The sequence below is a fragment of the Bufo gargarizans genome, chromosome 4 (assembly GCF_014858855.1).
Source record: "Bufo gargarizans isolate SCDJY-AF-19 chromosome 4, ASM1485885v1, whole genome shotgun sequence".
Classification (NCBI taxonomy): Eukaryota; Metazoa; Chordata; class Amphibia; order Anura; family Bufonidae; genus Bufo; species Bufo gargarizans.
In genome coordinates, this window is record NC_058083.1 from 337,690,084 (window position 1) to 337,705,020 (window position 14,937).

The 14,937-nt window shown below is 42.0% G+C and overlaps 1 protein-coding gene across 1 annotated transcript in view; it reads left to right on the plus strand.

Annotated features, from left to right (window-relative positions):
* UST (uronyl 2-sulfotransferase) overlaps positions 1-14,937 on the plus strand; it is a 398,475-nt gene that overhangs the window by 178,127 nt on the left and 205,411 nt on the right. Inside the window, 1 exon segment of the mRNA XM_044291484.1 lies at positions 11,900-11,943. Coding sequence (XP_044147419.1) covers positions 11,900-11,943 — 44 coding nt within the window.

Below are 14,937 nucleotides of genomic sequence, written 5' to 3' on the forward strand. Positions count from 1 at the left end.
GGGCAAAGATTGTTGTGTGTCAGTTTATATTGCATGCAAAATTATTTGGAAATGTCGCTATTTTGTTACAGCCATCTGGCTTCAACAGTACAGATAACTTTTCTACTGTTCATTATACTTGCCTTATTTTCACATGGGCATTATGAGGGAGCATTGATGTATTAGGATTAAATGATGGCAGGGGAATTATGTGGTGTAATGGAATAATAATTTCTGTTTTCTATGTACAGTAGTTCAGAACAGTGTAAAACAGCACATGTTGAGCAGAAGTTCCCATAGGAAATTTCCAGCTACCTTGTTAAATGTGAACTATATATTTTTTTAAAACTTTTCAACAAAATATGATGTTATAATAAAATAATATATACACAGAAAAGTATTATAAAAAACCTTTTAGTTATCTTTTTTGCCTTGTGTAATCCACACCTGAGAACTGAGGATTGATAACTGTCTCTCTCTCTCTCTTCTCTCCCTAGCACATACCTAGAATGGTGTGAACATGAGCTATATGAGGATCTGTTTTTCCACACCACTAATGCTGTACTACTATGCTAGGCAAATCAATTTGACCATGTCCCATAAGATTAGGTACGAATTTATGCATCACATCTGCATAAGTGGTTCTATTCACAGCCTAAGTCTCTTTCCATGATATTTGACAAGAAAAAGCACAGCACGGACTATTTTCCCTGCCATAATCGCAAGAACCTCGGTGGAACCTGATAGACCCCATAATAAGTCAATGGGCTGCTTCAGTTCTGATTTGATTTTGATGACATACCATTAGGATATGCTGTCGAAGTCGGATAGGTACTGTTCCCACCTCTGGGACCTGTTCCTATATCCAGAACAGGGCCATACCGAAGTGGAGGAAAATGCACCACGGATGCTTGCGTTCTCTCCATTCACTGATCTGGGAGTTATGAAAATAGCCAAGCGATCATGCTCTGCTATTTCCAGAAGGCCAGTAGCAGTGAATGGAGTGCACACAATGCATGCACAGCCACCTCTCTAGTCATCTTTATGGGACTTCCAAAAATAGCAGTGTGCGCTTGCTTGGCTATTTCTTGGAACTCCCATAGTAGTGATTTGGAGGGTAGTGCAGGCCCACCCGGACCTGTGCCTATCTGATGTTGATGGCACATACTAGCGATATACCATCATTAAAAACCTGCACAAATTTATTAATGAAAGGAAAGGGTTTGGTAAAAAATAGCCTCCGGCTATCAGGCGGCGTATATAACACATGGCATACCCTACCCTAATAGATAAATAGAGACATCTTCACAAATGCTTACCACTTGGAAATGATATGTATCAAATTGCTTACCAATGGTAGTGGATCCGAGTGCCTTGGCACCTCAATGTGTGTTTCGCGTATTGCTTCATCCAGTCTGACTTTAGATCACCTATTTTCGGACTTATTTTTGGGCGCACAATGTTGTATTTTAAATCGTGCCCCTTTCCTATTAAGCCACGACTCGTTTCTTCTAAACCACGGTCCTTTGTTGGATAAAGCATAAAACGTGCCTGAGACTGTCTACAGCGTAAATGTAGTTTCACGGTCCTGCCTGTGACAGGGACTTGAAGATCGAGGAGACTGGCTGCACGTGATTGACAGTCTCTTTCACCTTTCTGTGTTGTTGCTGGGGATGACTACAGGTCTCGTCTCGGGTGTAGCTTAAGTGGTCATCCCTTCTCCTTTATTTAGGGGGGGGGGTGTCTCCTATGCCTTAATCTGGGAAGGAATAGGCCATCTGTGTCCTGACACTATCTGCAGGACCCTGTTAGGGTGAGATTGGGCTTAGGTTTCTGCATATGAACATTCCTACCATCAAGGTCTGTTCATATTGATAGCAGTCAGGGCTCAGCGTAGGGACTCACTAGGTGTGACCATTTCCTTTTGCCTAGGTTCCAGGCCTAATACCTTTTCCCCTCTGTGTTCAGTGTGGAGTGTATTTACCACACTGCGCCTTGACATGTGGCCCAAGTTTGCACAACAATTTTTCTGTATAAATTCTGGTGCATTTTCAATAGTACATCTACCCCTATGGCGGTCGGGAACAGGTTAAATAAGAGTTTAGTAATTTAGAGATAACGTTTATTAGATAACTGGCACAAAGTGAAAGTATCATTCACACAGCTAGACCGTTTACCCTTTGTGACAGAACAGTTTAATATTTTTAATAAAAAAAACTTTTTAAAATTGAGTAAAATGCCATCATAAAAAGCCCCCAAAGTGTAAATAGCCTTTAAAACCTACTAGTCACATCCTATGATGACTTGGGTCATTATATTAAACTTGGCAATACAAATTTTGACCCTAAAGCTTCACCACAGTCCTATATGTAGTTCCTGCATTATCTAAAGAAAGAAGTCTAAAAGTGTCAAAAGCCAGTAAGGAGTCATGGAGGTGGTGCTGCAGAGTCCAAGAGGCTTCTCTTCGCCAGATGCTGCCAAAGCTGGTTTGTAATGACATATCCTGACTTTTTGGCATTTAACGTCTGGCACCATCTCCATGACCTTTCCTGGTAAGTTTCCTGTGATGCATGTTGCGCTCCAACTTTTATTTAGCTAATGCAGCAAATATAATAAGTACAGGGACTGGTGTTGAAACTAATTCCTGACATTATAAGGCTGTAGTGGTGCTTTAGGGGAATATTTTTTCAGATAGCTTGCATTTTAAAAATCACTGATTATTCACATACATGTATATATGCGATGTAATGCCATGACCCCTTCCTCCCCACTTTCGCTGACCCTTTAAGACCAGCCTAGCTACTCTCCACCCCTCTCACAATGACATCCTTATCTCTGTGATGGCCTGCCTACTTCCAGGGAGGGAGACTGGCTTGCCAAAGAGCCAATGGCTCTCTGCTGTGCCATAGATTTCACCTGTATTCACATGCTGAGCATTCAGATCCAGTTGAAAGTGGCGGTGGTGCTGCTGGCACTGTCCACCCTGTGGTTAAATTGGCCATGGGTCTGAGAACATAAGCCTCAGAATTACAAAAATAACAGAAAATACAGGGAAGTATAAAGAGCTGAGGCAGCAAATATTCCGTTTGTCAAATAATTGTTCATGGAATTGAAATAAAAAGCTGAATGTTTGTACAAGACTTCTCCTTTTAGTTCTATATTTGAATGAATGCCTGGTTTTTGGATATATATACACTCTGTGCAAGGCTAGACTTAAGATGAAGAATCTCTTTTTAAAGCGATGTTGGTGCTAGGTGTTTCCTCAGCTTCAGGCTACTTACGCAGAGGAGACCACAGAGATTTACTCTATAAATATTTTACTTTGGTTTTAATCTGTTTGAGAGGTGAGAATTGTATTTTCCACGTGTGACGTGATAATTACCTTCTAGTGTGACAACCAAGTATGCAAGTTATTTGTAGATGTTGCCTGAAGTTTGAGTTTTCCCTGTTTACCTGCGGTCTCTTTCCATTACTATGCGGGAAGCATGGTATGTGCAAAACCACGTCATACAGTATGCTGTGGCACAGGCCGTTTACTTGTTAATTAGATGTATAAGACGAAACTCATGAACTCTAAACTGTCAATATATTTTTATTAACTGAATAATATTAGGTATTAGGCTTTATTTAAAGGGATTTTCAGGTCATCAATATCAGATTGACTGGGTCAAACACCTGGCACCCCCTGCCGATCAACTATATGATAAGGCCGCACACAGTGCTAGCGCAGCCTTCCTTTCATTGCGGTCCAATAAAAGTGAATGGGGCGGCTTGTAATTACACCTACTCACTGATGCGATTTCAACTGTGAGCAGGTAAACAATGAAGGGGAGGCTGCCCTGGTATAACCCAAAAAATGCCAGACAAAAAACCACAGTATGGCGAAATCAGAATACCCAGCGCAGATGTAAATGAATCCCGAATCTATCAATGATCAGCCTTTCCTGATCCAAACCCATCCTTAGCACTAACTATACATGGCATGTTCGTTCACATGGCTCATAACAGAGGTATTCTCCACTCTGCTATGGAAAGGTTGTGGCTAAGACAAGTCACCAGCTTTTAATAAAATTGCTGTCCTGGAAGGGAGAGCACAACCCCAAAGTGCTGTTTTCTAACCACATGGTATAAAGATGGAATTAAAATGATTGTGGAAATGCTATAAAACTTAGCGCTTACCACGTATCAATGAAATGTAGCTATAAAGAGATGAGGCATCTCAGAAGGAACAGCTACATGTCTACTATTGATGCAAAATGACACTGATAGAGCCACCCACAATGTAATGTTCCAAGTACCCAGAGGCTTCACTAAGTACTTTTCCGCAAGGCACCCTGGTCTGGAATACCTGTGGAGACGTCCACAATTACCTGATCCCTGTTGCCTTCTTATGACACCCTGTCACTTGGGAACACGTAAAGGCTGAAGCCAGTCATTAGCTGCAGTGGTTCAGGTGACGCAGCGAAGAGAGGGAATGGAGTGGTGGGGAGCAGGTCAGTATGGATTTCTCCACAGGTATTCCAAATAAATAAATCCTGGACGATCCCATTAAGGAGTAATTTTAGCCCAGGGTAAGGCAGATGCTGCAGTAAAACTGAGCACTGGCTGAATGTGAAATGAAATATCAAGCGGTTATGACTACTGTCATTGTCCCAAGATGGGCAATTACTGCATTTTAGGTTGACTTTGCATTTACAGTACATTTGTATTCATCTGTTTTGGAGCAATATTTATAACATTTTGCACATTGTAAAATAATCTGTTGGTAGTCGATTCAACTGTTTGCATAGACACAGTGCTGTGGTTCACCTGATTAAAACAATGTTTTTCTTTCTTCGTCTGAGTCTCTGTTCCCGAATTACACTTTTTCTGCAAATAAGTAATTTGGTGCAATGAGGCCTAATTTACATATTAAGAAAAAATATAACCGGGAACGGAGCCTCGGACCATCAATAGAAAAACTGTTATGGGGAAACACAGCTATGTGTCTAGGTCTATACAAACAGTCTGGTGACAGTCACTTTAGACAAGGCTTGGAAAAAAGTCTGACCCTAAATCAATGCATAAATGTGTAATTTATCACAGTTAACCCATGATAATCCAAAGAGGGAAATACATATAACCATATAATGCATACAAGAAGTGTTCAACAGATGTGAATTTCAGTTTCCACAGTTTGCTGGACAACTCGAACTGCAAATATTTGAGGTTAAAAAATAAAAGCCATGCAGGTATTCTTCTGGTGCAGTTTGTTGTGAAATCTGAGTTTAGTCCTCATTTTTTATTCACACCACATTGATTTGTTCTTTATAAACTTTATTTATAGACCATTGAGTTTTCAGCCATGATGCTCGAGCTAATGTGTGAATACATTGAAATTCTCCGCACACTGGCTAGTGAAACATCGTTAGTGATTTGTTTTAAGGTTTAACATTAGTCCCGTAAGTAAGAAAAAATGTTCAGCCTTTATCTGTCGGCAGCAAATTTATTGTTTTCCTCGGTTCTGTCTTTTCTACCCGCTATCAAGACCTACAAAAGCAGAGAATGTAGCAGAGAACGTGATTAAAACGCTCAATAAAGCATAATTTAGTGTATGCAGCATTTGACGTTTGCAGTGAAGTGTATTTATTTCTATTCAGAAGCCAATAAAGAAAATCAGATTATGTTTTATTCTTGTTAAAGCAACAAAATAATATCAAGGAGTTTGTCTTGTTCAAGGTTTTCTGACATTCACCAGGCAAATAGATGGTGTGAGGTGTGCTCTACTGTGTAGAACAAGTTTACAGTTCTTTTTTTATGTGAAAATGTAAGGACAGCCCATCTATTTTATATCCTTTTTAAATACAGACATCATTTCCATAATTTAACCTATGTTCGTCACCACAATGGATTTGATACTGATACAGAGTGATTGATTGAAGTGTCCACTTTCAGCTGTAATTCAATGGGTTTAACAAAAATATTGCCTTTAAAGGGGTATCCGGTTTTCTCATATTGATGATCTGTCTTCAGGATAGTTTCAGTGTATGATTGGTGGGGGTGCTGGGTGTCGAAACCTTGCCAATCAGCTATCTCAAGAGAACATAGCACTTGTGCCAAGCGCCATTCAGCTGTTTGAAGAGTGCCGTGTGCTCTTCGCTGTTTATCTGCTTGCTGTCGGCATTGCAGCAGTTGGCTGTGTAAATCCTGCTCTTCCATCCCACTCACTTGAATGAGACAGAGTGCAGCTACATTTACTCTGTTTCATTCAAGTGAGTAGGACAGAAATTCTGTAATCACACCGCTGGCCGCTGTAATCGGACCTCAGCTGACCTGATATGGATGGCCTATGCTGATCATAGGTCAATATGAGAAAAACAAGCCCTTGAACAGTTTAGGAATTAAAGGCATTTTACATGGTTTCTCCATTTTCATAGTCTCAAAAGTAATTGGATTTCTTTTAATGCCTGGATGGAAATTCTTTGCAGTCAATCACTGCCTTAAATCTAGAACCCATGCTCATCACCAAATGTTGTATTTCCTCCATTGACATGCTTTGCCAGGCATTTACTGCTTGTTTTGTAATCGAAAAACTCAGTCCGGTTGAAATCAGGTAAATGATGCAGGAAATGTATTTATTTTGATTAAGAAGCTCTTATGTTGCTTTTGTGGTATGCTTTGGGTCACCATCCATATGCTGTGAGGTGCCGTTCTATAGTTTTTCTAGCATTTGATTGAGGCAGAGTGTATTACTGTAGTGCAGCAGCGACATGAAGCGCACGGCGTCATAGCAACCAATGACGCTGTGCGCTCCTGCTGTCGGCAGGAATCCAGGCCGGCATACCACGGAACGCTCACGGCTGTGTGCATTCGGCCTGAATCTGTTAGTCACCTCATTACAATAAAATCTAACTTGGCACAGAATCACTCCATTCACAATCTATGATGGTCACAGCTTATATACTCCCCCCCCCTCCCTGTACAATAGCATCTGCCTAAGTCACAGAACATGTCTGGAAAACTTACCCAAGAAGTCAATGTTTTCTCCAGTCTACAGTTTCCTATGGTTCATGTACCTGCTGTAAAGCATATCTCTAAATGCTGTTAAAGCGGTTCATATGATAAAGGCATGCTCAACCTGCGGCCCTCCAGCTGTTGCAAAACTACAACTCCCAGCATGCCCGAGCAGCTCACAGCGATCAGCCTACAGCAGGGCATTTTGGGAGTTGTAGTTATATAACAGCTGGAGGGCCGCAGGTTGAGCATGCCTGAATGACTATTCCCATAATATTGGATAGATAATCAAATGTAAAAAAAAAAAAAAAAAAAACTTACAATCATGAAATAAAACAGATGGGTAAAAAGGAATATGTTTAATTTTTGGGGGGTTTTATTCGGTAAAAATATTGTTGATATTTAATAAAATAAAAAATTTAATTTGCTTTGCTTTTAGATGAACATGTTTTCTTCTACTATAACCTACTATATTGTTGTCCTATTTGTGTGTGTGTGTCAGCACACCACTAAATACACTAAGACTGAGTGAACAGGTGAATGTGTGAACAGGGTCAAATACATGACGCCAATACCTACTGATAGGCCTCATGCACACGACCGTTGTTTCATTCAGTGTCCGTTGTTCCGTTTTTTTTCCCGTGATTTTCTGCTGTCCCATTGACTTTCAATGGGTCCGTTGAAAACTCTGCTAAATCACAGTTTGTCGTCCGTGATCCGTGGTTCCAGTCCGTCAAAAAAAATATAACCTGTCCTATTTTTTTCACGGAAAACTGTTTGCGGACCCATTCAAGTCAATGGGACCATGAGAAAACGCGGAGGCACACAAGATTGTCCGCTTTTTTTCCTATCATTTGCATGGCAAACTTGACTTTTTTTTACTTTCCTTCATGTCTGGTGATCCTCCAAAAATGAAGGAAGACACACGGAAACGGATCATGGAACAACGGAACCCCATTTTGCGGAATGGAACACAACAACGGTCGTGTGCATGAGGCCATAAGCAGAGACTAAGCTCTTAGCGCATATTATTGATCAAAAATATGTCTGGCCCACCTACCAGACGACAAGGTAGCTTCTTATCAGGTGGGACCTACTCTAACACGGAGCTCCATTGTTACTCTGATTAAAAACACAAAGGGGTGTCGTCTGGTAGGTGGGCCCGACATATTTTTGATCAATAATATGCGCTAAGAGCTTCTTCACTGCTTATCAGTAAGTATTGGCGTCATGTATTTGACCCTGTTCACACATTCACCTGTTCACTCAGTCTTAATGCATTTAGGCTACTTTCACACTTGCGTTCAGAGCAGATCCGTCTGGTGCCTGCACAGACGGATCCGCTCCTATAATGCAGACAATGGGATCCGTTCAGAACGGATCCATCTGCATTATATTTCAGAAAAAATTCTAAATCTCAAAGTTACTCAGACAGATCCGTCCAGACTTTACATTGAAAGTCAGTGGGGGACGGATCCGGGGGATGGGGATGCAAGCAGCATTCGGGTGTCCGCCTGCTGAGCGGAGGCCAAACTGTGCCAGACTGAGGCATTCTGAGCGGATCCGCATCCACTCCGAATGCATTGGGGCCGTACGGATGCGTTCGGGACCGCTTGGGAGAGCCTTCAAACTGAACTCTGAAGTGGAACCCCGAACACAAGTGTGAACGTAGCCTTAGTGGTGTGCTGCTACTTTATTTGTTTGCTGTATTATTGCCGGGTAGCTTGCACCTGCGATTTATCTCTGGAGGTGCTGTTCTGTTTTTTGGTTATTTATATGTATGTTTTGCGATCACTCAAAGAACGCAACCATCGATTTCAACTAAACTTGGTATACACATCCCTTGCTACCTGGAAAGAAATCTTGCGTGGGTCTCGGCTCTCTAGGACGCTCCGTTCCTGAGATCTTCCCCAAAAAATGGCCTGCATTAGCTAATACAAGCCTGCAAGTCATTCTCTTCAAATCCCAACTGCCATGCACATGGTCACATGTCCCTCATCAGCCAATAGAAGCTTGCAGGACTTTAGTCTCCACATAAACAGTTTTACTCCAGGTTTCCATAACAACCCAGCCATTTTTCTTCACTGCTGTAGGTCAGCTTTAAAAGGGCAGGGCGCTGTGGATGACACTGTTAAGGGAGCAGAATGCTGTGGCGGTGACAGTTCAGGGGGCAGGACTTAAAACCCCCACCCCAGTACCGCTGAGCCATGCCCACTCCGCAGCTGACGGGGATTAAAAAAATGAAGGTCTTCTTCTGTCAGCTTCAGGGGTGGGTCCCTGCCATTTTTCTTCACTGTAGGTCAGCTTTAACCCCTTAGTGACCAAGCCTGTTTGGGCCTTTATGTCCAAGTGTTTTTCTTCCTCTTTTCATGGTCTCATTCCGAGAGCTATAACGTTTTTCTTTTTTTCGTCTGTATAGCTTTAGGAGGGCTTGTTTTTTACAGGACAAGTTGTAGTTTTTAATGGCGCCATTTTAGGGTCCACATAACTTTCTGATTAACAACTTTCTGGGAGGGAGATGGGGAAAAATAGCAATACTGCCACTGCGTTTTTACATTATAAATTTTACAGCGTTCTTTTTTCGGTACAAATAACATAATATCTTTATTCTCTGGGTCAGTACGATTATAGTGATACTAAATACTTATATTTTATTATATTTTTACGTTTTAACTACTTATTTTGCAATAAAACCTCTTTTATTAACCCCCCCAAAAATTTAGCATTGCCACTTCAAAGATTCATAACTTTCTTTTTTTTGTGTGTGAGGGCTTGATTTCTGAGGGACGACTTGTATTTTTCATTGGTATCATTTTGGAGTAAATGCCGCTTTTTGACCGCTTTTTATTAGGTTTTTTTCGGTGGAAACTAAGAATAAATTAGAAATTCTGTCCTTATTATTTTCTTCTTTTTTTTTTACGGCATACGCCATAGGGGATAATTTATGTAATATTTATGTGATCCTGGTCGTTACGGACGCTACAATATTTTCTTTTTGCAATTTTTTTTATTGAAAAGCATATTTTCAATGGAAAATAAAGCATATTTTTTTATTTTATGCAATTTATTTTATTTAATAAATGTGGATTTTTTTATTTTATTATATTTGTTACTACTTAATAGTCCCACAAGGGGACCATAATATACAGTATTTTGATTGCATTACATTTCAATAGCAATGCTATTCAAACATATGACTTTTTTTTTATAGGGACCTATTCTCATGATCAATATCAAGTGAATAGGGCAGAGCCCTCCCATTTAAGTGAGTAGGGCTAGCTGTTTTTATTAACATCTGCTCACTGATGCAGTTGCAATGGCAAGCATGTAAACAATGAAGAGAAGGCAGCTCTGCAGTCTCTTCAAACAGCTGATTGGTGAGAGATGCTGGGAGTTGGCTCTCCGCCGATCTGATATTGATGATCTGTCCTATTCTTTAGTGGCCTCTTTTAGACTAAGCAACGCACATCTACCTAAGGCTTCTGAGCAGAGTATAAATGTAGCTGGTTCCTGCACTGCACTGAAAAATGTAGGCTTGGGTAAGTCCAGGAGAGGCAGTTCTGTTAGTGTTAGGTACCCATCTTCGGAAGCCACCTTGACGCCTGGTAGATGGGCCCAGACACGTTTGATCAAAAATGTCTGCAAAGAGCTTCTATTTTTTCATTTTTAGTAGGCAAAATACCACTTTAATTTAGAATGATCCCCATTTCTCAGTTCTATTGTTTTGCATGTGAATTGTTGTGCAGCCATGCTTTTATTAGTTCTCTGTCCTATTTTATATCCGTCAAAAAAAAATGCAGAAAACCCCTTTAAGGCCCCTTTTTACATGGGTGTGTTTTCCACCCTGGTGCAATGCGTGAGTTGAACGCATTGCACCCGCACTGAATCAGGACCCATTCATTTCTTCGGGGCTGTTCACATGAGCGGTGATTTTCACCCATCACTTGTGCGTTGCGTGAAAATCACAGCAAGCTCTATTTTGTGCTTTTTTCACGTAACGCAGGCACCATAGAAATGAATGGGGCTGTGTGAAAATCGCAAGCAAGTGCGGATGCGGTGCGATTTTCACACGGTTGCTAGGAGACTATCGGGACGGGGACCCGATCTTCATTATTTTCCCTTATAACATGGTTATAAGGGAAAATAATAGCATGCTAAATACAGAATGCATAGTACAATAGCGCTGGAGGGGTTAAAAAAATAATATTTTTTTTTTAACTGGCCTTAATCCACTTGCTTGCGCAGCCCGGCTTCTCTTCTGTGCTTTGTGTGGTGACCTCACTCCAGTCATCACATGGTACATCACATGATCTTTTACCATGGTGATGGATCATGTGACGGACCATGCGATGACTGGAGTGACATCACCACAGGTCCTTTTCCTGTACACAGCACAGAAGAGAAGCCGGGCTGCGCAAGCAAGTGGATTAAGGCGAGTTTTATTTTATTTTAACCGCTCCAGCGCTATTGTACTATGCATTCTGTATTCAGAATGCTTTTATTTCCCCTTATAACCATGTTATTAGGGAAAATAATACAATCTACAGAACACCGATTCCAAGCCCGAACTTCTGTGAAGAAGTTTGGGTTTGGGTACCAAACATGCCGATTTTTCTCACTCGCGTGCAAAACACATTACAATGTTTTGCACTCACGCTGAAAAATCGTGCACGTTTCCACAACACACCCGCACCTTTTCCCGCAACGCCCACGTTAAAGGGGCCTAAGAGCGGCACTGTGTGGTGACTACCGCCACAATATAGCACCTGGAAGGGGATTTAACCCCTGCTGCTGGGCCACACCCTCCCACAAGCACGGCACCCCAGAAATGGAGTTTGAGGAGATAAATAAACACTACTGTACACATTTCTTCTTTATATTTTAAAATTGTAGTTTATAATGTTTCGTTTTATTTATTTTTTCACAGGTAACTCTACTTTCTTGGATGACCATGGTCCCCCAACTCCAAAGGTAATTTTAAGGGAACATTTTTCTGATACCTATTTAGTTTATCACTCTAAGATGGTATATATTAAACAGGGATAGCCCAGAACAGTTTGGTTATTTATGCTCAAGTATAGTGTCATCTCTGTTTTTCTTTTCATAAAGTTTGTTTCATCAGATCCAGTATTTTGGGCTTATTTGACTTAATAATATTCATAATTTTTTTTATTAGAATGCTTGCTCGGTCCCATTGAAATGAATTGAACATTCGTTTATTTTCAGGGGGACTGCAGGAAGTACAAGGCCCCTGTTCTCGTGATTTGTGGTGGTCCCAGTGGTAGGACCCTCACCAAGGGAATAGTTATCCCCTACTCTGTGGTCAAACAGAATGACCCTTGAAAGGGGTTTCTGGGACCAACACATTGATGACCTATACATAGTGTAAAACAGGGCTTGACAAATTTCCTTGGAATCTAGGAGCCAGATAAAAAAGTTAGGAGCCGTTGTTTTGTTTTTTACCTTTTAAAGCCTTATTTTCAGTGACAAAAATAACACCTCTTAAATTAACATACAAAGAAGTCTAGAACCAAACAACATGGGCATTAACAACATATACAGCGGCAGTGTACAGAATTGCGCGCGCACACACACACAGTGGCAGTGTACAGAATTGCACGCACACATATACAGCGGCAGTGTACAGAATTGCACGCACACATATACAGCGGCAGTGTACAGAATTGCACGCACACATATACAGCGGCAGTGTACATAAACGCGCACACACACATATATACAGTGGCAGTGTACAGAATCGCGCGCACACATATACAGCGGCAGTGTACAGAACCGCACGCACACATATATATACAGCGGCAGTGTACATAAACGCACACATATACAGCGGCAGTGTACATAAACGCACACCTATACAGCGGCAGTGTACATAAACGCACACACATACAGCGGCAGTGTACATAAACGCACACACATACAGCGGCAGTGTACATAAACGCACACATATACAGCGGCAGTGTACATAAACGCGCACACACACATATATATACAGTGGCAGTGTACAGAAACGCGCGCACACACACACATATATATACAGTGGCAGTGTACAGAAACGCGCACACACATATATATACAGTGGCAGTGTACAGAAACGCGCACACATATATACAGTGGCAGTGTACAGAAACGCGCACGCATCCGCATGGTCAGTCGCCCTGGGGCACATGATGCGGACCCACTGTGTCCTACCAACCTCCTCTGCTCCCCCCGATGCCACCCTGTCCACCCCGCTCTCCGCCCGCGGGTCACACAGCGGGTAACTCCTTCCCTGCCAGACTGTCTGAGAAGTCCACGTAGAGGTGGCAGAGTGCCGGTGTTCCGTTAGATTTCCCTACCTCGTGAGATTTCTCTGAGGTGTGCCGCGCAGGCGCCCAACAATGGGGTAGGGAAATTTCACAGCAGAGTTAGCTGGACACAGACACTGCCCTGTAATTTTTCCCTTCCCTAACCGCTCGGTGAGACTCCCAGCGCATGCGCAGTGTCGGCCGGTCTCCAACTGAGAACATCCATCCGATCACAGCGCCTGCGCACTGGCTCGTAATTTTCCCTACCCTAACCGCTGGTGAGGCTCCTGGCGCATGCGTAGTGTCAGCCAGTGACCAGCTAACTCTGCTGTGAAATTTCCCTACCCCGTCGTTGTGCGCCTGCGCGGCACACCTCCTCTCGTCATGTCCGGTGCGTCCGGAAGTGACGAGGATAGGGAAATCTCACTAGGTAGGGAACACTGGTAGCGCCCCCGGATTACTGGGGGGCAGCCATGTGAGGGCAAATACCCAGGCGCCAGGACAAAATTTCTGATCGCCATGGCGACCTGGCGCCTGGGATTTGTTGAGCCCTGGTGTAATAGCTATCAGATCAGTTGGCGTCTAACACCCAATCACCTGTTAACAGCAGCTGCAGGCCAGAACACCACAGTTTAGTACACTGCACAGTAGCCGTTCTTGGGCTAAGGCTAAGGCTCCTATTCAATTAAATGCAAACTGTGTTGCGGTACCTGAGAATGGCCACGACCGTAGCTGTGGTGTCCTGGGTCCATACACTGTTTACTATTAGAACCTGCAACTAACAGCTGATCTGTGTAAGGTTGGACCCATGTGACTAGGTCATCATTATATTAGTCATGGAAAATCCTTCTAAGTGCATACAATTATTATTGTATCTGATGTAATGTAAAGTTCTGTTGTGCATTTCTTCAACTACTTGGTATATACTGTATGTTACTGTATAACATTCATCATTAATATTGAGTATACTTTTCATATTGAATGTACTTTTCAACAATGTTCCACTTCAAATGTATATAAACGTTTACTATGTTTACATATTAAGCGATTTAAAAGTGTTATAAGGTTATTTAAAATTGATGGCCGCTCCTTAGCATAGGCCATCAATATATCAGATTGGTAGGGTTTGACTATTGGCACATGTCAAGGATGTACCCAGATATCAATGTGTCAGTTAAAGGGATTATGAGCTGTAAAGCTATGGATGACCCATCTTCAGGATAGTTCATGAAATATCAGATTGGTGGGGTTGATCAGCTGTTTGAAGGGGTTGAGCTAAGTACATAGGAATATGTGTTAACCATTCTCAATTCATTCAGCTAGCCTTAGTGGTTGCTAAAATAAAATGCCAGGTCAGGAAAGAGAACTTGTTCAGCACCGTACCCCTCGCCATGGGACCTGTAGCATTGTCATAGTAAGTGCTCTACTTTCCCCATACAATCAGCTGTTTGAATGTCATGTTCCATTCATTGCTTACCAGGTATAGCTCAGTACTTGTTGTAGTGGCAGTATCTGCAGTACAATGTATTTAAGTATATGGGGTTGAAGTGCAATACTAGTTAATTAGACCACTAAAAATATGGAGCTGCACCGGCTATGTACCTGGTAAGCAATGAAGGGGATGTTCCACTCACTGGCCCAGGTTCAGATGTATCAGATC